The sequence below is a fragment of the Bactrocera tryoni genome, unplaced genomic scaffold, assembly GCF_016617805.1.
Source record: "Bactrocera tryoni isolate S06 unplaced genomic scaffold, CSIRO_BtryS06_freeze2 scaffold_227, whole genome shotgun sequence".
Taxonomy (NCBI): Eukaryota; Metazoa; Arthropoda; class Insecta; order Diptera; family Tephritidae; genus Bactrocera; species Bactrocera tryoni.
Window position 1 is genome coordinate 38,879 of NW_024395952.1, and position 20,426 is coordinate 59,304.

The window sequence follows — 20,426 nt, forward strand, 5'->3', positions numbered from 1 at the left end:
TTTTTGCAGTATTTTACACGTAAAACCCGTATGTTCTATTCGTTATGTGCTAGAATTAATATCGTTTGAAAATGCGTAACGTTTAGAACATTTTACATTTAATAATTTCACATATATATGTATTTGATTATTAACGTCTTGTACGCGTGAAGTAATCCTATTTATTTCTGGTTTGAGAGAGAAACTTGTTATTTTCAGTAAGGTTTTTTTATTTAAATAGTAAAATTAATGTTCACACAGTTAATTGCACAGGAGGCTCCGTTACGCGTTGGCGGTTGAATTGAGGCAGGGTCAATTAATATCACCCAAAAGGTTTATTGAATCTGAATTACAAGTATTTGTCATTAAGATAGCACTATTGATCAAAGAAGCATTTTGCATATATACGGATAAGTCCGATTGGGAAGTTTATAAGACAGAGTTAAATAAATAAAGCAACTATTAACATAAACCCTAATACATTTAAATTAAAATGAGTCAGTACCAGGAACGAGGACATCTTCACAAGGAATAGAAGATTTTGTTCAGTTGATCATATCTAAACACTTAAAAATCGCTGTTTAGGATCCCATTATCAAAAATGTGCGATTTTAGTCAGGTTGCTGCAAATCAATTATATGAAAGTTACAATTAGTTCTGATTAAATATAAATCAGCTAATTTGGTATTTAGACCACTAATATTCTGGAAAAGAATACTCAGCAAGTGTTTAGCACTCATTTTGAGACGCATTTTACCGTTCGGTAAAGTTTTTGGGAATTGAGCTCTTTGGATGTTGACGCTTTATCATCTTGAGTGCAAGATGAGGAAAGATTTATAAGGTCAACTGATAAGTACTCTTCTGTACAAGGAACTATGTATTACTCCAACAGTAGGACGTTTACACTTAGCTGCGGGCTTAGAATAATCATTCAGACACTTAAACGATTTGAACAATTGTTCGTAGTGCCTAAATTTATCGATAACGGTTACAAGATTCCGACCGGTTTCATTAAAGCCATTGCTCGTATGCTTATAAACTTTAAATGAATAAATTTCAACCGATCTATAATTTAAACAGGAACAACCCTTTACCGTCAATAATAGAATCTCCTCTCAGTCCTGCATATTTAAGTCAAAGCCATCATGAGACATAGCGATCTGACTTGACTTTAATACTAAAATGGGGGAAGTTACACGCCATAATAAAAATAAAACAGTATAAAATCAAAATCTAATAAATAAATAATGGCAATTTGTGTAATAATGCAGTAGTAATAAAATAATTACAAAAAAAATCGAACGCAATAAAATATTTTTAATTGTTAATCAAAAGTCATAGTGTTCAAGGTGTACGGACGTGTTTTTAATTCGCTCCGCGAATTCTGTGTTTAGAAAAAGCAAATATGCACAAAGTAAGAAACAAAAAATTGATTAAATTGAAAACAAGCAAATAGCAAAACAGTGCACACAAATTGTTATTAATAAACATAAGCAAATTGTGCACGACACAAAAAGTAAAAACAAAAAAGGAAAACAATCAAACAAACAATATGAGTGCTGCTCAGTCTCAACAGCAAGGTCGTAGGCATTCTTTAAATACCTACTTTAAGCAGGATATACACTTGCAGACATGTCTGTGCTACATGTCAAGTATTGCAGACCGTCGCATTGTGTATGGGCAGGTATGCATACCAAATTCTAGGTATGCATACAAGTATGAACAAAATTGAAATCTTTCTGCTCATTGTTGCGACGGATAGCAACGTGTATAGTGCGGTATGCAGACCGATCTCCTACTTAATTAAATTTTGAAGTGAAAGGTTGTGCGCGTATCAGTCACATTAGTAATTTTTACGATTTTTCTTAATTGGGGGCAGGATAGAAAAAAACTACACGTTGTATGAAATTGGGGCAAAGTTTATTATCTGTGGCATTAAGTTATCTTCTATTTAAATTAAAAAAACACTTAGAAAATTCAAGTTTGAACAAATTTTAAATAACATAAAGTAAACTTTTTTTGGTGAAAAACCATTTTTTTTCACTTAAAAAAAAAAACAGTAGCATTTTACACTTTTTTTGGAATTTTCTTAGTTTAACTAGAAGATAAATTATTAAAATATATGAATCTCTTTGAATTGCTTATTTCCGAAAGAAATTGCGACCTGTTTCCTTCCCGCCGTCCGATATCGGCCAATTGCTTCCAAAAGGCGGAATATCGAAGATTTCGTATGAAAAAAAATTTCGGATGATGTTTAAATGTACATATATCTATAACCTAGAAATTTCGATTCAATCCATTATTTCTTTCCCTTCCAAAAAAAATCGATTGAAACCTCAAAAGCAGGCGATCCTCTTAATGGCATGCGAAATTCCTATAGTTGAGAATTGTGCAAAATTAAAAAATCTGAAAAGTCTGGTGCTGGTGGAGAGGACATACATAGCCAACGCTTTGGTACTTTCACCACCTAAACTTCCCTCGAGAGCACGAAGTGACAACAACAGGAAGACCCCAAAAGCGTTGCTTTCGTTTTTTGCCTTTGTTTGCTCCTCATTTTCCGCGCACACCGAAATTACAAGCAGCGCTAAAATTTCCTCTTCTGAGGCCATGTCCGTCCACATCAACGATTATAACGAAATGATGTTTGAACAACTGGTCGCACAAGTGTATAGTGAACTGACTTGCGACATGGTATGCATACAAGTCTGCAAGTGTACATCCCGCTTCAGCTTAGCAGAAGCAGCAGAGAAGAGCAATAGGGCAACAACAAACAACGCTGACAGTAACCAGTAAGCAGGTACCAGCAAGCACCCGGACAGCGAAGGAAAACAAAATGCAAGGTGAGAATGTACCAAGCAAAAAAGAGCCGTCTGCTCAGACTGGTATTGATCGCTATATTAACGTAAAAAATAAATTAAGTTCAATTAAATCAGCGGTCAATACCAAAAAATTTCAACCAGGCACGCCAAATAATAAAAAGCCAGAAATTCTAAATGGCAACAGATTTGCCTTACTGAGTAAAGAGTCTAACAACGATGCAAAGGGTACCACCACAGTCGTGAATGCCAAACCCGCTTCAATCTGTCTGCGTGAGTGTAGCGCAAATGCACTTGTCTCAAAACTAAACAGTTTAATAGGCACAAATAATTTTCATATTGTGTCCTTGAAAAAAAATAACATAGATGAAACAAAAATTCAAACATACACTGAAAAAGTTTCATTGATATTGTAAAGTACTTGCCAAACAATAACTAGAATTACTACTCAGCAGAAGAGCTCAAAAGGCCTAGTTGTTGTCATAAAAGGGAGGGAGTCTTCGGTAGACTCTATCGAAGTTAAAGAAGCACTGAAAGAAGGTCGTTTTAGCATTAAATCTGTAGTAAATATTTTTAATAGGAACAAAGTCCCACAGCCAATGTTCAAAATAGAATTAATGCCAAATTCTAACCAACTAAAGAAAAATGAAATACACACGATTCACAACCTAACATATCTGTTCCATCGCAGAGTTACCGTGGAGGACCCACATAAGAGAAATGGTCCAGCACAATGTACAAACTGCCAGAACCAATTGAATATTCCTCCTAATGAAAATATTGAAATACATATTTCAAAACCAGTAAATCTTAAAGACAATGCTACACAAGGGAGCTATGCAAACGTGGTGAAAGGCAATACTACACAAATGCAATTGCCTCAAAACCAACCAAATGGAAGCGTTGTAACTATGATTTTCAACCCGACCCAATGTATGACACAATTAATGGCTTCATTGCAAAATATGATTCAAGAGATAATCAAATCACAAGCCAAAATGTTGCTAACGTTTCTGTTGCTTTTAAGTAAAAAATGAGTGTATTGAACATTTCTTTATGGAACGGTGTTAACCGACATAAATTCGAACTTATTAGATTTCTGGATGAAAATAATGTTGATGTAATGCTATTGTCAGACACTCATGTTACGAACAAAAACAATTTCTTTATACCGGGAATTAGACTCTATCTTACAAATCAGCACGATGGAAAGGCACATGGAGGAACAGCAGTGTTGGTTAGAAAACGGTGAAATCGCCACGCATTAGAATCTTATGCCACAGCGCAGTTAACAACAATAACTATAAAAAATCGCTGTGGGGACTTAAACCTGACGGCCATATACTGCCTACCTCGGTTTAAAATTACAGACATCCAATTTAAAGATTTTTTGGAACACTAGGCCATATATTTCTAGCAGGTGGAGATTACAATGCAAAGCACACGTGTTGGGGCTCACGGCTAATTAATCCGAAAGGACGACAGCTGTATCACACTATTATAAATAAGCACAATAACCTTGACATAATATCTCCTGGTAAGCCGACATATTGGCCTAGAGACCGTAAGAAAAATTTAATTGATTTTGCTGTAATCAAAAATATAGATAAATCGCACATAACAGCTGATACATGTACTTATCTATCTTCTGATCACTCTCCTGTACTAATAAAGTTATGTGAACAACCTATATTCGTTGATCCAAAAGTGGGTTTAACTTCTTATAAAACGAACTAGCTAAAATATAAAAAATACGTGAGTAGCCACATTAATGTTGAGTACAAAATAAATACAGGAAGAGATATTGACGAAAGCATAGATGAACTTAATGATATAATAACTTAAGCAGCTGTCTTAGCAACACCAAACAAAAACTATAAGCCGCTTGGTGCCAGAAAAATTACTAATAGAGAAATAGAAAAGCTTATAAATGAAAAAAGGCGTACAAGACAAGAATGGCAGATAAATTGCTCCCCTACCCCTCAGCTTCAATTAAAATGCTGTACGTAAATTAAGAAACAAACAATTAAACGTGAAGAAGAATTCAACACTGAAATGTTTATAAAGAAGCTGTGTCCAAATTCAAGCAAGCACAATTCCCTTTGGAAAGCCTAAAAGTCCATGAAGCCACCAATTGTCTCCAATATGCCTATACGACACATGGAAATTGGGCTCGAGTGACGAGGAAAAGGCTAATTGTTTTGCAAATCACCTAGAAAAGGTATTTAAACCAAATTGTCCAAAGAACAACTTCGCGTTGTCCAGCTTACCCAACACAGTTAACGAGTCACTCGAGTCTTTTAAGACTTCACCTACTGAAATTATTAGAATAATAAAAGAACTTAAACCAAAAAAGTCACCAGGACATGATAATATTATCCCAAAAATGCTAATTGAGTTACCAAATATTGCTGTAGATGTGCTCTCTTTGCTCTTCAGAGCAATTCTTAATCTCGGAAACTATCCTAATTCATGGAAAAAGTCGTAGATTATCTTGATAGATAAACCTGGGAAAGACTTAACACAGCCGTCTTCATACAGACCAATCAGTCTTCTACCCTGTCTTTCTAAAATATTTGAAAAAGTGTTACTATCAAAGATGTCTCCTTTCCTCCACGAAAATAACATAATACCAACGCACCAATTCGGGTTTCGTGAAAAACATAGCACGATAGAGCAAGTAAATAGAATTACTAACGAAATAAGAAAAGCATTTGAGAGCGTACTGTTCAGCTTTATTTCTAGACGTGGTTCAGGCGTTTGATAAGGTGTTTCATGAATGCCTTTTGTATGAGATTAAAACATTCTACCTTTAGAATTGTATAAAACATTAGAGCCTTATTTAAAAAATAGAAAATTTATGGTAAAAGTGAGAGATTTCATATCTGACGAACGACAGAGAAGGGTTGGTGTACCCCAGGGCAGTGTTTTAGGCCCAACTCTATACATCATATATACTGCAGATCTTCCAACAGCTAATAATGTATTATGTATCATCAACTTTTGCGAATAACACAGCTTGAGTGAGCCGTAACAAATGTCACATAATAGCATCAAGAGTATTAGCCGAGCACTTAAGGTCTGTCGAAGAATGGCTAGCCAACTGGCGTATAAATGTAAATGAACAAAAGTGTAAGCATGTTACGTTTTCGCTAAGACCAAAAATGTGTCCGACAGTAAAAATTAACAATATTTTAGTACCCCAAGCGAATTAAGTATTATATCTTGGTGTTCAACTAGATAGAAGGCTCACATGGAGAAAATACATCTCTAGTAAAATAACTTGCATGAAGATAAGAGCTGCAAATTTAAATTGGCTTTTAAATAAAAACTCCAAACTTAGCCTAGACAACAAAGACATTATATAATGCGGTCATAAAGACGATTTTGATGTATGGCATTCAACTGTGAGGTACGACCTGTGCAACCAATATTGATATAATACAAGTATAAAGGTTCCAATCGAACATGCTTAGAACAATCACGTGTCCACCATGGCACATGTGTAATGAAAATATCCATAAATATTTTGGTATTCCTATGGTAAAGAAGTAAGTGAGATCACCCCAACCCTTTGGCTAATGCTTTGGTACATTCCTGCGATCAAACACGCCTTAAAAGAAGAGATATGCTTGCGTTCTAAGGAGCAACGTATCACCAAAACAACTCAAACACTTACTTGAGCTTGTCTAGTTTTTAAATAGATTTAAGATTTTATAACTTATTGTTAGGCTTTTAAAACAAAAAGCAGATTCATTACATAAAACAGATATTGCAAAAAAAAATATCTTAATCATAGTACGAAACCAAACAGTTTAAAAAATATGTAGCAAGCAGTTTTAAAACACTAGAACAAATAAAAACTTTGCGCAACACAGCAGCGAAGAGCGAAAGAATGTAAATGAAAAAAAATAAAATAAAATGAAGCAAACTGAAATAAATATACCTTGTCACTGTAAATATATACCTAGCCAGCGTAGCCGCTGTCTTTTAATTCGCTGAACTATGTCAATGTCGTCATATATCTCGTAGAGCTCATCGTTCCATCGGATGCGATATTCGCCGTGGCCAATGCGCAAAGGACCATAAATCTTTCGCAGAATTTTTCTCTCGAAAACTCGTAACGTCGACTCATCGGTTGCTGTCATCGCCCAAGCCTCTGCACCATATAGCAGGACGGGAATTATGAGCGACTTATAGAGTTTAGCTTTTGTTCGTCGAGAGAGGACTTTACTTTTCAATTGCCTACTCAGTCCGAAGTAGCACCTGTTGGCAAGAGCAATCCTGCGTTGGATTTCCAGGCTGACATTATTAGTGGTGTTAATGCTGGTTCCTAAATAGACGAAATTATCTACAACTTCAAAGTTATGACTGCCAACAGTGACGTGAGAGCCAAGTCGCGAGTGCGACGACTGTTTGTTTGATGACAGGAGATATTTCGTTTTGCCCTCGTTCACTACCAGACCCATTTTCTGTGATTCCTTGTCCAGCCTAGAGAAAGCAGAACTAACGGCGCGGGTGTTGAGGCCGATGATATCAATATCGTCGGCATACGCCAGCAGCTGTACACTCTTATAGAAGATGGTACCTTCTCTGTTTAGTTCTGCAGCTCGAACTATTTTCTCCAGGAGCAGGTTGAAGAAGTCGCACGATAGGGAGTCGCCTTGTCTGAAACCTCGTTTGGTATCGAACGGCTAGGAGAGGTTCTTCCCGATCCTGACGGAGCTTTTCGTGTTGTTCAACGTCAGTTTACACAGCCGTATTAGTTTTGCGGGGATACCAAATTCAGACATCGCGGCATAAAGGCAGCTCCTTTTCGTGCTGTCGAAAGCAGCTTTGAAATCGAGGAAGAGGTGGTGTGTGTCGATTCTCCTTTCACGGGTCTTTTCCAAGATTTGGCGCATGGTGAATATCTGGTCGGTTGTTGATTTTCCAGGTCTGAAGCCACACTGATAAGGTCCAATCAGTTTGTTGACGGTGGGCTTTAATCTTTCACACAATACGCTCGATAGAACCTTATATGCGATGTTGAGGAGGCTAATCCCACGGTAGTTGGCGCAGATTGTGGGGTCTCCTTTTTTATGGATTGGGCATAGCACACTTAAATTCCAATCGTTGGGCATGCTTTCGTCCGACCATATTTTACAAAGAAGCTGATGCATGCTCCTTATCAGTTCTTCGCCGCCGTGTTTGAATAGCTCGGCCGGCAATCCGTCGGCTCCTGCCGCTTTGTTGTTCTTGAGGCGGGCAATTGCTATTCCAACATCTTCATGGTCGGGTAATGGAACGTCTGCTCCATCGTCATCGATTGGGGAATCGGGTTCTCCTTCTCCTGGTGTTGTGCGTTCACTGCTATTCAGCAGGCTGGAGAAGTGTTCCCTCCATAATTTAACTATGCTCTGGGCATCAGTGACTAGATCACCTTTGGGGGTTCTACAAGAGTATGCTCCGGTCTTGAAACCTTCTGTAAGCCGCCGCATTTTTTTGTAGAATTTTCGAGCATTAACCCTGTCGGCCAGCTTATCAAGCTCTTCGTACTCACGCATTTCGGCCTCTTTCTTCTTCTGTCTGCAAATGCGTCTCGCTTCCCTCTTCAACTCTCGGTATCTATCCCATCCCGCACGTGTTGTGGTCGATCGTAACGTTGCGAGGTAGGCAGCCTGTTTTCTCTCCGCTGCGACACGGCACTCTTCGTCGTACCAGCTGTTCTTTTGCTCTTTCGGAAAACCAATGGTTTCGGTTGCAGCTGTACGTAAGGAATTTGAAATGCCGTCCCACGGTCCCCTTATACCGAGTTGTTGACTAATGCTCTCAGAGAGCAGGAGTGCAAGCCGAGTAGAAAATTGTTCGGCTGTCTGTTGTGATTGCAGCTTCTCGACGTCGAACCTTCCTTCTGTTTGTTGGCGTGCGTTTTTCGCTGCACAGAGGCGAGTGCGAATCTTAGCTACAACAAGATAGTGGTCCGAGTCGATGTTAGGACCTCGGAGCACACGCACATCTAAAACACTGGAGACGTGTCTTCCATCTATCACAACATGATCAATCTGGTTGGTAGTTTTTCGATCCGGAGACAGCCAGGTAGCTTGATGAATCTTCTTATGCTGGAATCTAGTACTACAGATAACCATATTTCGGGCCCCGGCGAAGTCAATCAGCCTCAACCCATTTGGGGATGTTTCGTGGTGGAGGCTGAATTTACCGACCGTAGTGCCAAATATACCTTATTTGCCCACCCTGACGTTAAAGTCGCCAAGCACGATTTTGACATCGTGGCGGGGGCAGCTCTCATAAGCGCGCTCCAAGCGCTCATAGAAGGCATCTTTGGTCACATCGTCTTTCTCATCCGTCGGGGCGTGGGCGCAAATCAGCGATATGTTGAAGAACCTCGCTTTGATGCGGATTGTGGCTAGACGTTCATTCACCGGATTGAATGATAGTACTCGGCGACGGAGTCTCTCTCCCACCACGAATCCTACACCAAACTTGCGCTCCTTTATATGGCCACTGTAGTAAATGTCACAAGGACCTACTTGTCTCTGTCCTTGTCCCGTCCGTCGCATTTCTTGGACGGCGGTGATGTCAGCCTTTATTTTTGCGAGGACATCAACCAGCTGGGCAGCGGCACCTTCCCAATTAAGGGTCCGGACATTCCAGGTGCATGCCCTCAAATCGTAGTCCTTATTCCGTTTGCCATGGTCGTCATCAAAAGGGGGGTCTCTCATCCGAGGCTGTGTTTTCTTTTTCATTGGTATTGTTTTTTACGTGGCGGGTCCCAAACCCAGCGCACAACCCTATGTAGGGAATGTTTCGCCTTCTCACATTAGCTCACCTTCGAACGGATGTTCTTAGGCTACCCAGAGGATACTTGGTCAAAGACCGGAAGTAGGGAGCTGCTTGAGCCATGTGTAAAAGAATCGTTTCTGGCCACTCCCAAGTGAAAGGCGCTCAGAGAACTTTCCTCACTTGCGTGAACTTCTACACATAACTCCATCCTCCTCCATTATCACTTCTGTACAATAAAATCACTTAAAAAATTATTAATTAAATTAACTTCAAATCGCACAAAAATCCCAGCTTAACAGAATAAAGTGTTGCCACCTGCCTAGTGATTATTATCTATCTATCTATCTATATAAATAAAAATGAATTGTTGTTTGTTAGTCTGATTAAAACTCGAGAACGGCTGGGCCGATTGAGCTGACTTTGGTTTTAAAATGTTTGTCGTAGTCCAGGGTAGGTCTAAACGGTGAGCAAATAAGGAAAAATTACGAGTAAGATAGAGTAAAACGACAATTCCATTTTCCCATATAAAAGTTGACCACTTACTTGCTGTCAAACATTTGACATATTTGTACTCTCAGTTCCACTCGAATTGAAGAACGCATTAAAACAAGACTTTTGAATCGGCAACATAATATCAACTTTGCTCATAACATATTCAAAATATATAAATATAATTAATGTGTTGACATGTTTGATGGTGCCAACCTTACAGTGTTACCAACTCTCAAAAATTCTTTTATTATAATAACGGGGCATCTCTGCCTATGCAGACTCCACATTGCTCATTGCTTACTAGATAGATAGATAGATAGATAGATAAATGTTATGAGGTAATGCACCGCGACCTAGGGTCTATTGTGCCCTCTACGATATCACATGTCTTCCCAGAGTCCCAGCAGCCTGAATAGGTCTAGGAGTTTGCCGGGCGCTACTGAGGTGATGTGATCCCTGCTGATAAAAATGGAATCCAGGGCCTTAAGCCTTTTTCCACAGATTGCTGTGCAATCCGGGATTAGGTGTGCTGGTGTTTCCTGTTCCAGGTCGCAGAACCGGCAGTTAGCACAGGAGACTATGCCCATGTTGGACAAGTGTTTCCTGAGCCTGCAGTGCCCTGTGTAAATTGCGACGAGGAGACGGAATTTTTCACGGGGGAGGTGAATAAGTTCCTTGAACCTGGAGAGACTGTACCCCCTAGTAGCAGTTTGGCGTGGCGCATGCCTGATGCCTGTTGCCAATGCCGTTCTCTCTCCGTTCTTTCATCCGTGCGGAGCAGCTCCTTAAAAGTGTGGGATCCTACCGCTAGGTATGGTTCTGGTCCCATCACCTTGGACGCTGCCGCAGCGCGGGCCAGTTCGTCGGCCTTCTCGTTACCTTCTATTCCTTTGTGCCCTGGCACCCAAATTGGGTGCACCCGGTTGCACAAGGGCAGGCGGTTTAGCCTCTCTATGCATTCCTCGACTAAAAGCGATTTGATCTCATATGATGAAATCGCCTTTAGTGCCGCTTGGCTATCACTGAGAATAGCTATACGCTGGTTGCGATAGTTGCGGCTGAGGTTGACTTCAGCGCACCGACCTATGGCAAAAACTTCAGCCTGGAAGATACTTGGGAAGCAGCCCATTGGTATGGACAGCTTAGTACGCGGTCCCGCAATACCTGCCCCAATACCTTCCGGTGTTTTTGAGCCATCGGTGTACCACTGGATGGTACTGTCTTCCAGCAGTTTTTCCAGCGTGGAATCGCTCCACTCCGTCTTGCTGCCGAGAGTAACTTGGAAATTCCTTTTGAAGTTTATTTTCTTCGTTGTGCCGTCCTTTGGGAGGAGGACCAGCGGTGTGCTTTCCGCTAGTGCGTCCATCTGTCTGGAGGACATTAACTTTCCTCTACCGCAGCCTTCTGCTGACATTAGCAGCATGGTGTGGTTTGCTGCTTGTCTTATCACCTGGTGCAGCGGTGTGAGCTCCAGTATGACTTCCAGTGCCACAGTGGGGCATGTGCGCATTGCCCCCGAAGCACAGCCACAGGCAAGTCTTTGCAGCTTTGACAGTCTCTGGATCACCGAAGACTGAGCGGCTTTAGTGGCCCAAGCCACCGCTCCATAGGTGATAATAGGCCTTACTATCATGGTATGCAGCCATCTAATGATTCCTGGCTTGCAACCCCATGATCTGCCGGCCAGGCGTCTGCATACCATAAGTGCTCTCGTTGCTTTGGACAGCGTTAAGTGCAAATGCCTACTCCACCGTAGTGACGAGTCTAAAGTGAGGCCAAGGAATTTGACCTCTTTCGACATTTCCACCTCTGTGCCCCCTATTGTTAGGAACCTCAGGCCCGGAAGAGATCTCCGCCTAGTGAATGGGACCACGGTAGTTTTTGCTGGGTTGATGTTTAGCCCTACCGTGTTGCACCATCCTTTCGCCAGGTTTAAGCCCCTTTGAACAATGTCACAGAGAGTGTTTTCAAATCTGCCTCTCGCCATTATTACGATGTCTTCCGCGTACCCTTGACAGCGGATTCCATTGCTGGCGAGCAACTCAAGGAGTTCATCTACTACCAAGCTCCATAGCAGAGGGGATAGTACTCCCCCCTGTGGGCAGCCCCTTGTGGTGCCAAGACAAAGCTTGCTTTCCCCCACCGTGGTTTCCACTACCCTAGTACGCAGAAGGGCTTCTATCCATCTGCATATTGGAGTGGTAACGTTCCTTCTCTCAAGTGCCTTGACGCCGTCCGCTCCCTGTGACTTATAGTTTGAAAAAGAGGCCAGTGCCCATCTGACTGAGTCCACAGTGAACAAATTCTTTGCAGACAGCCTGTCTGAGCGGTCCGGCCTACGTTTGTCCGATGCTGGAGTTAGGTCAGCTTGAATCGTCTCCGGGAAGTGCGCCTGTAGGAGTGTCTCTGCCCTCTCCTCCGCGCTAGTCGTATAGCTCCCGTCCTGTCTCTTTAGGGATAATACTGTGTCCGTCTTACCTCTCGACAACGCCTTATGCAGCCGAGCTGCCTCCGGGGTCGAGGAGACGCTGTCACAGAATTTCCTGAAACTGTTTGTCTTGGCAAGCCTGATCTCCCTATTGTAGATTGTTAGGTGCCGTTTGTATTCTTCCCAGCTGCCTGTGCGCTTGGCTTTATTAAACAGCCTTCGCACCTTATGTCTGAGAGCTGAGAGTTTACTAGACCACCAGGGGCAGGTTTGTTTATTGGTGGTCGCTTTCAGTGGACAGGCACAATGATAGGCGTCCATGATGGACTGGTTTATTGCACTAAGTCTGCTCTCCAGTCCACCTGTGGTGGATCTACCATCTGCCTGCCTCACACTGCTTATATTTATGCTTAGGGTTTCTTTGTAGATACCCCAATTCGTATTTCTAGGGTTGCGTGTCGGCGGTTTGTCCTCAACTTCTACCCTCAGAGCAAAACGAATGATCCTGTGATCTGACAGTGAGGGCTCTTTTGACACCCGCCACTGCGAGATCAGCCCGATCATTCCGTCATTGCTCAGGGTAATGTCCAGGACCTCCCTGCGAACACTAGTTACAAAAGTGGGCTCACAGCCCACATTCTCTATGCGCATATTATGACTAATTATAAATTCTAGAAGTGACTCACCCCTCACGTTGCAGTCCGTGCTACCCCATTCCATGTGATGCGCATTTGCGTCGCATCCCAGGGTCAAGTGAAGTTTGTTGACCCTGCAATACTCCACCAGATTGAGTATCGATGGGGGGGGGGGTGCTATGGCCGTCTCCCCCGGGAAGTAGGCGGATGAGAGGACGAAGTCCGAACCTTCCTTGTCCTTCACCTGTACCGCCACCAGATCTTGCGTTAGAAACTCTGAAATACAGAAAAAGTCTATATCGGCTCTAACGACTATACAAGAGCGGGGTCTCTCGCTAGAGAGATCCCAGATTACCTTGTTTTCTTTTGTGTTGAGGCCTCTTACCTCTCCTCTAACCACCCAAGGCTCTTGGATTAAGAGGATGCCCAGGTTATCCGAAATGAACCTTTTCACGATGACAGCCGAGGCTGCCGATGCGTGATGTAGGTTCACCTGGGCAACTTCTATGCCGGCGCTGGAGCTAATAATATGGGTTCGATGAGAGACAGGTCCTCGTCCTCAATCTCTTCATCAACCTGCATATCCAGCCCTTCTAGGAGCTCTTGGGTGGATGGCAGCGTGCCTTCTTGTTCTTTGGGGAGCTCGTTGCTTCTGCTTTCATCCACGGCGGTGGTCACAGCCCTCTCGGCCGGGATGGGGTCTTTGGGGGACTCGTGCCGCTCTCCCGCAACCACAGAAGCAGTCGCCTCTTGCCCTGCTGAGCTGGCTGAGGATGAAGCCGGAACTGCGGTCATCCCCGTCGCGGGTTCTTTATCCGTCGTCGGCGTTGCTTTGGGTCTCCATGGCCTCATCACCACCCTGCCGAAGCGGAAGTTTAGCTTGAATCGCTTGAATCCCTTCTGCCTAATGTATTTGTAGGATTCATCATCCACCGTTATGTTGAGGTTCCAACCTGAACCCACAACACTGCTAGATACGACCTTCCACGCCGTGGTTCTTAGGCCCACGTTTTGGTTTTTCACTAAACCAAGCGCGAAGTCGTAATTTTCGTCCGCACTTCTAGGGAAGAATACCGCCATACTATGCGGTTGTGGTATATCCTCCCCTCTCTTAACACACAGGACCGGACCATTCCAACCCACTAGCCTTGGCGTGGTCTCCGTTAGCCAGGTGGCCGACTGCTCATCTTGGCAGTCCACCAGCAGCATACCGCCCTTGAAGAAAATGCCATTAAAGGCGCCGGTGTACTCGTCGGCCACGAACAGAGCTTTCACTAAGCAGTTCTGGAGAGACGTCTGCTGTTCCGGCCCTAGGGCCTCCGCCGGGTAGTTGCGGGGCAACACTGCCATCCGGATGCTCTTCACCGCCTCCGAGTACTTCCGGGTTACGGCTCTCGTCGGCTGCTGGTTGGGGTTGGAGCTTTTTCCCCTGGCCTCCTGTGGTTTGTGTTCTCGTACTCTTGGACCTAGGTGGCTCCTGAGGAGTTATTTGGCCGCTTTTCCTCTTTTCCGTACGATTGGGTGCCTCTTAGGGTGCCGGCCTAACTACGCTTCGTCCCTCTGACAAGGCTGCTTTGGCTCGGCGCCGCCTCTGGTTCCTGCGTCTTGTTGCAGACGAACCGCTGGCACCTGTGCGCTGTGCATTTTTAGGAGAGGGGTTGCTCCCCATACTCCTACTCAGAGCCCGCTTTTCGGCTGTCTCCGGTGTCGTGCCATCCTGAAGGAATCTGAGGTACCACTTGAGAGTGGCCCCACTCATTCCCGCTCTTCGTGGGTCGTCGTGACCTCCTGGGCGTCCTGGCTCCGGGGTACATGAGATGTTCCCTCGTTGACGTCTCCTTGTGCGCTCGCTCCTTGATTCCACTTTCGTGAAACCACCCTCCTCTCCGCAGTCGATTCTGCTCGAGTGGGTTGTGGGGGTGGCGTTCGCGCGGTTCGCAGTGGTCGCGATGGACGCACTACGTTGAGTGCCGCTGCAAGAGGGCATGTCGTCGTCGTCACGCGCGTGCTCCTCAAAGAGTGCTCGCTCTTCCGGCGACAGAGCATCCAGGAAGCTAAACTTTCGTCTAGCCCCCGGGCCACTCTTGCTTGCGGTGCTTGTGCAGCCGCGCACTGTCGTTGTTGATGCTGCTGTTTCGGTTGTTGTCGATGTTGTTGTTGTTGTTGTTGTGTTTTGTTTGTTTTTGTTATTATTCATCTTGTTCGTACGACGTTTGGCCCGTGTTGTGGGCCTCCCGGTCTATTCCAGAGCCCCTTGACACGGTAAGGCCACCGTTACTTCCCAAGGCGGCCCGGTGTTGGGAAGGCTCCGTTAGAATACCGCCGAATTTACCTACAGGCTGCAAATCATCCAATGGGCACGGGAGTCGCATAACACCCTGGATTAGGAGGTGGTAGCTCTTGGTCGCTGCACACATACAGCCTCTGCCAGCCCCCAGGAGAGACGCTATGTAGCATCGCCCCTGATGGTTGGGAGATGCCGTACTGTGTTGCAGTTTAAGCCCCTGCACCGCGACAAGGTGCCTACCATTCGCAGAGGTACTAGATATAGAATACTACATAGTTTGCCATATATGGTAAGCTAGAAGCTGTTTCTTCAGCAGTTTAACAGCGCAGTTTTCATTTATATGAAAATTTCGAAGAGGACATATTCCATTTCCACATATGCCGACGGCATTTTAATTTCGGTAATATGAAAATTAGAAGAGCGAGTTAAGACGGTTGTGTTATATTATAAAAATAAAGTACATTTTCAAAATAACATTTAATATTTAGTATGATATTGTTAATTTATAGAAATATTATGCAAATTGGGTTGGGAAGTCTTAAATTTAATAAACTTATACAAGCATAAATCAAAACATCATTTCTCAATTTAAATTTATTATTTTAATTGGTATATAAAAGTTATGCCACAATTATTATATAGTAGTCCAAAAATATAAATTCTTATTTTTCCCAGAAATACATTTGTAAACAAAGGATCTTTATCCTTTGTTATTATCTTATTTTTTCCAAAAATACATTTGTAAACAAAAGGATATTTATCCTTTTTATATGTTCCACACAAAAGATTTAAGGAGTTCAAGAGCTCAAAACGTGCCCTACATCAGCTACCTACCCGACGGCATTTCGCAAATGATAAAATAAATTTTTCAAGAGCTCAAAGCATACGCTACATCATCTCGAACCTACCTACCCTAGGCTTTTGCGCAAATGAATATATCATGATAGCAAATGCCCACATACAGATTTGGCAATGGCAATAACAGTTAGTATTCTATAAATTCTATCCTGTCGAACGTTCCATTGTTTTGTCATCTCATGTAAAAAGCACGTGTATCCGAACGTTACATTGTTTTGTCCATAAATTTAGAGACTTTTTGCTGCGCTCCTACTTTAACATCCTTGGTTTTGTCATCTCATGTTAAAAAAAAGAAACATTTAATTGGAGAAATATTGAAATACTGCTAAAAGTGATTTTCTTCTCGCTGCTTACAATGCCGAGGAAAAGAAAACGACCTGACATAGGTCGTCGAAGTCGTGTAAATGTGCAACGAGCTACTTTACGCTCCAACCGCACGAATGACCAGCGAGATGCTGATAATGATAACAGTCGTACAAGTATGGGAGAATTACGTTCAAGAGTAAATAACTATCAAGTGGATAGGGGGGGAATGGAACGAGTTCGTGCACATCTGATCACAACAGCAGAGAGCACGGGATAACGTGAATTTAATCGATTCCGCAGACGCGATGCTCCTGTAAACCCTCGAACGAGGAGCATTTTCCTACGATCCGAATTTGATTATAAAGTGCCGACAAATCTGTGACGATTGGAGAAATGTCAATCATTTGTCAACATTGTAAAGCATTAAAGTACAGTAGTGAACCTGCAGGATTATGTTGTGCTGGTGGCAATGTACAATTGCCTCAATTGGTTCCACCACCTGAACCGTTACACTCATTAGTTAATGGGATGAAAGTGAGTCTAAACACTTCTTGGCTAACATCCAAAAATATAATAATTGCTTCCAAATGACATCGTTTGGTGCAAATGCATATAGTACAAGACGGGTTCATGCCTACTTTAAGGTAGAATAATAATACCTGTTTTAGTGAAATTCTAATTTGTATTTGTATCACAATTAATTTAACCAGTTCTTAAACAATTACAGATCCAAGGACAAATTCATCACCTACTGGGGGCAATGCTGCCAGTGCCAGATGCAGATCATAAATTTTTGCAAATTTATTTTGTGGGCAATCAAGATGTGGAAGTTGATACACGTTGTGGTCATAATCCAACCGTCAAGCGAATCATTGTCCAACACCTGCAAACATTTCTTCACGAGAATAATGAATTAGTGAAGATTTTCAAAATGGCACTGGATCGGATGCCATCAGACAGCCATAATATTGTAATAAGAGCCGACAAAACACCTGATGGAGAGCATGCAAGGAGGTTTAATTCACCGACAATAGATGAAGTGGCTATTGTCGTTGTTGGAGAGAATTTGCAATCAAGAGATATTGTACTTCATCGCCGGAACAATGAATTGAAACGTGTATATGAAACGCATAGAGCTTATGATGCTTTACAATACCCATTAATTTTCTGGCAGGGAGAAGATGGGTACCATTTTAATATCAAAATGGTTAATCCAACAATAGGTAATTAGATTATACAAAATAAAATATTTTATATGTTCAATATATAAATGTATTTTTTTATCATATGTACTTCCAGGTGCTGATACACACAAAAAAGTCAGTGCTATGAATTATTATGCATACAGACTCATGATCCGTGAAGGTGAAGTAAATCACATTTTGATGTGTCAACGGCTCTTTCATCAGTATGCAGTGGACATGTACGTCAAAAGAGTACATTCATCTTCGCGATGCAATCAATGCTGACGGCAATGTAAATAATGTAGGAAGAATGACAATTTTATATTATTACTATATTAATTAACTGTATATGATCATAACTGTGTTGTATTTAATTTAAGCAAAGATTTGTTTATCATGTTCACAGTCCAGAAACGAGCACATCCAAGAAAATTTTAAATTTTTGTATATGAAGTGTATAAATATAAATAAATGACTTAATATGTATATATATATGTGCATTTGGATCCTTAATGTCAACGTGTATTAGTAACTCTTTATTTCCATCAACTTGGCTCCATCCACTTGGGAACCACTTGGTTCGCCAGGACATGATAATATGGTGGAAGTACTAGGCGACTCGGACAAATCTGATTCGATCAGAACATTATCGATGTTGAGCTGCTGGCTGTCTTAAATAACATCAATATCTACCAGAACATTCTTGATGTTGGGCTTTTTGATGTTGGCTGTCTTCAATAACTTGAATGTCCTGTATGTCTTCGGCCAATAAATTTAATTCACAGAATGTCTCCTCAGATGATGAAGATGGCATTGTAGAAACGTGTTTTGGTTTAGATAGCAGCTTTTGCTTTAATATATTTTTTTGTACTTTTGCCCTGTTCCGTGTATTATTCGTTCTACATTCTTACCACACTTGGTACAAAATCTGAAGGTAACAGCGATTATGTTGTAGCATTCGTCGCATCTTAATAATAATTTAATACAATCTGGACAGTTATTATTTTTTTTCTGCCGTTCCATCCACTTTTTACAAAACGGACAATGCATTTTAAGGAGTTAAGGGATATATAGCTTCACTATAACTATATTATAGTTATATAGTTTGAATTCTTTATTTTCTCGATGACAGATGTAGTTCTTCTTCTTTTCCTAACCATGGCCATCGTCAAAAAAAAAACGACAGATGTAGTTTGATAGTTATAGTGTAAATATTTGTCAGTATTCACTCAAAAAAAATTGTCTATGGTAAAATGTCACTTGAGATGTTAACGTCTGTTTGCTGTGCATCTATACTATAATTCTTTAATATTCCTAAAAATCTAAAAGCAGCAAATTTCAATACAATTAAAAAAGTATTGTGTCGTGTGTTTGTGACTTACTAAATATGCCTCCAATAATTAGGCGGTGCGAAGTTCGCCGGGTCAGCTAGTATAATTTATATAATATTTATACAAACTCCTGCATTGTACCTGCCCGATTTGCCAAATAGTAAAAAATACTTTGATTGTCGTTTTGAATATTTTAGTTTTTACAACCGCACGCTCTCGTTGTCTGCAAGGAAGTAATCAAGGCATACATGTGCATAAGGAATAATTGGAAACAAAAATTCGTAGGGAAAGGGAAAGCCTTTTCACTTTCCAAGATCACACACACAACACTATAGTATTGTATATGTGTATCATTGTGACTTTTGTGTTTTCAACACGCCACCTCAAAAGTTTCACTGATACAAATTAATAAATTACAAAAGATAATTTTCAGACGAGTGTGTGCATATTCAAATGGTTGTAAAATTTTTGTTTTCTTTTCCTTTTTTTCTTTCATTGCTTTGTTTTATCCAGCATTTGCTGCAAAAAATTGAGGAAATCCAGTAAAACCCAATTAGATCAATCAAAACACAAATTAACCAGATTCGCTTATATAAACATAGCAATGATTAGTCTAGAAATTTTTTAGGTTTGATTATGGTAAAATATACCTACATATATGCCAAGAGATCCAGTTTGCTTTGGTTTCTAAGGTGGAAAAAACCCCATATATTCCGAGAACTTCAGGGGATTTTTGCCATTTAAGTTTCAGTTAGCCCCAGTTGGTCTAGCAGGGCTGTGAATCCAGCTGGTGGTAATGGCTTTGTTAAAATATCAGCCAATTGTAAATCAAATGTATTTGATACAGATTAGTTTTTTTTTTCAATTTGTTCCCTGGTAAAATGATAATTAGTATGTATGTACTTAGTTCTCTTGTGGCAAGCCAATAATCTTGGCTATACTAATTGTCTTCAAAAATATCTATTGGGCCATTTAATTTTAATTTAATTTCATTTATTAATGACTTTAACCACAATGCTTCTCTTACACCTTTGAATAAGGCCATACCTTCGTTAGATGTAGTAGCTACCGGTTTTTGTTTCATAGTACTCCAGGAAATTTAACAATTTCCAAACATTTTAAATATATGTATATTCTTTAGTACTTCTTTTATCAGTCTAGTTTCCAGCCCAACCAGAATCGACATAACCCATGAGAATATTATTTACTTACTAGCTGACCCGGCGAACTTCGCACCGCCTAATTATTGGAGGCATATTTAGTAAGTCACAAACACACGACACAATACTTTTTTAATTGTATTGAAATTTGCTGCTTTTAGATTTTT

The 20,426-nt window shown here is 41.4% G+C and overlaps 1 protein-coding gene across 1 annotated transcript; it reads right to left on the reverse strand.

Annotated features, from left to right (window-relative positions):
* Positions 1-1,094: 1,094 nt before the first annotated feature.
* LOC120780198 lies at positions 1,095-11,703 on the reverse strand. Its single transcript, XM_040112463.1, has 2 exons — positions 10,767-11,703; positions 1,095-1,156 (listed from the first exon to the last, which is right to left on the reverse strand). The coding sequence occupies exons 1-2, from the start codon at positions 11,701-11,703 to the stop codon at positions 1,095-1,097; spliced, it is 999 nt and encodes a 332-aa protein (XP_039968397.1).
* Between the last annotated feature and the right edge of the window lie 8,723 nt (positions 11,704-20,426).

Coding starts and splice junctions, on each gene's coding strand:
- LOC120780198 (XM_040112463.1), bottom strand. CDS start 11,703: ATGATAGTAAGGCCTATTATCACCTATGGAGCGGTGGCTTGGGCCACT. Junction 1,157..10,766: donor CGCCAAACTGCTACTAGGGG/GTACAGTCTCTC, acceptor CCCCCATTTTAG/TATTAAAGTCAAGTCAGATC.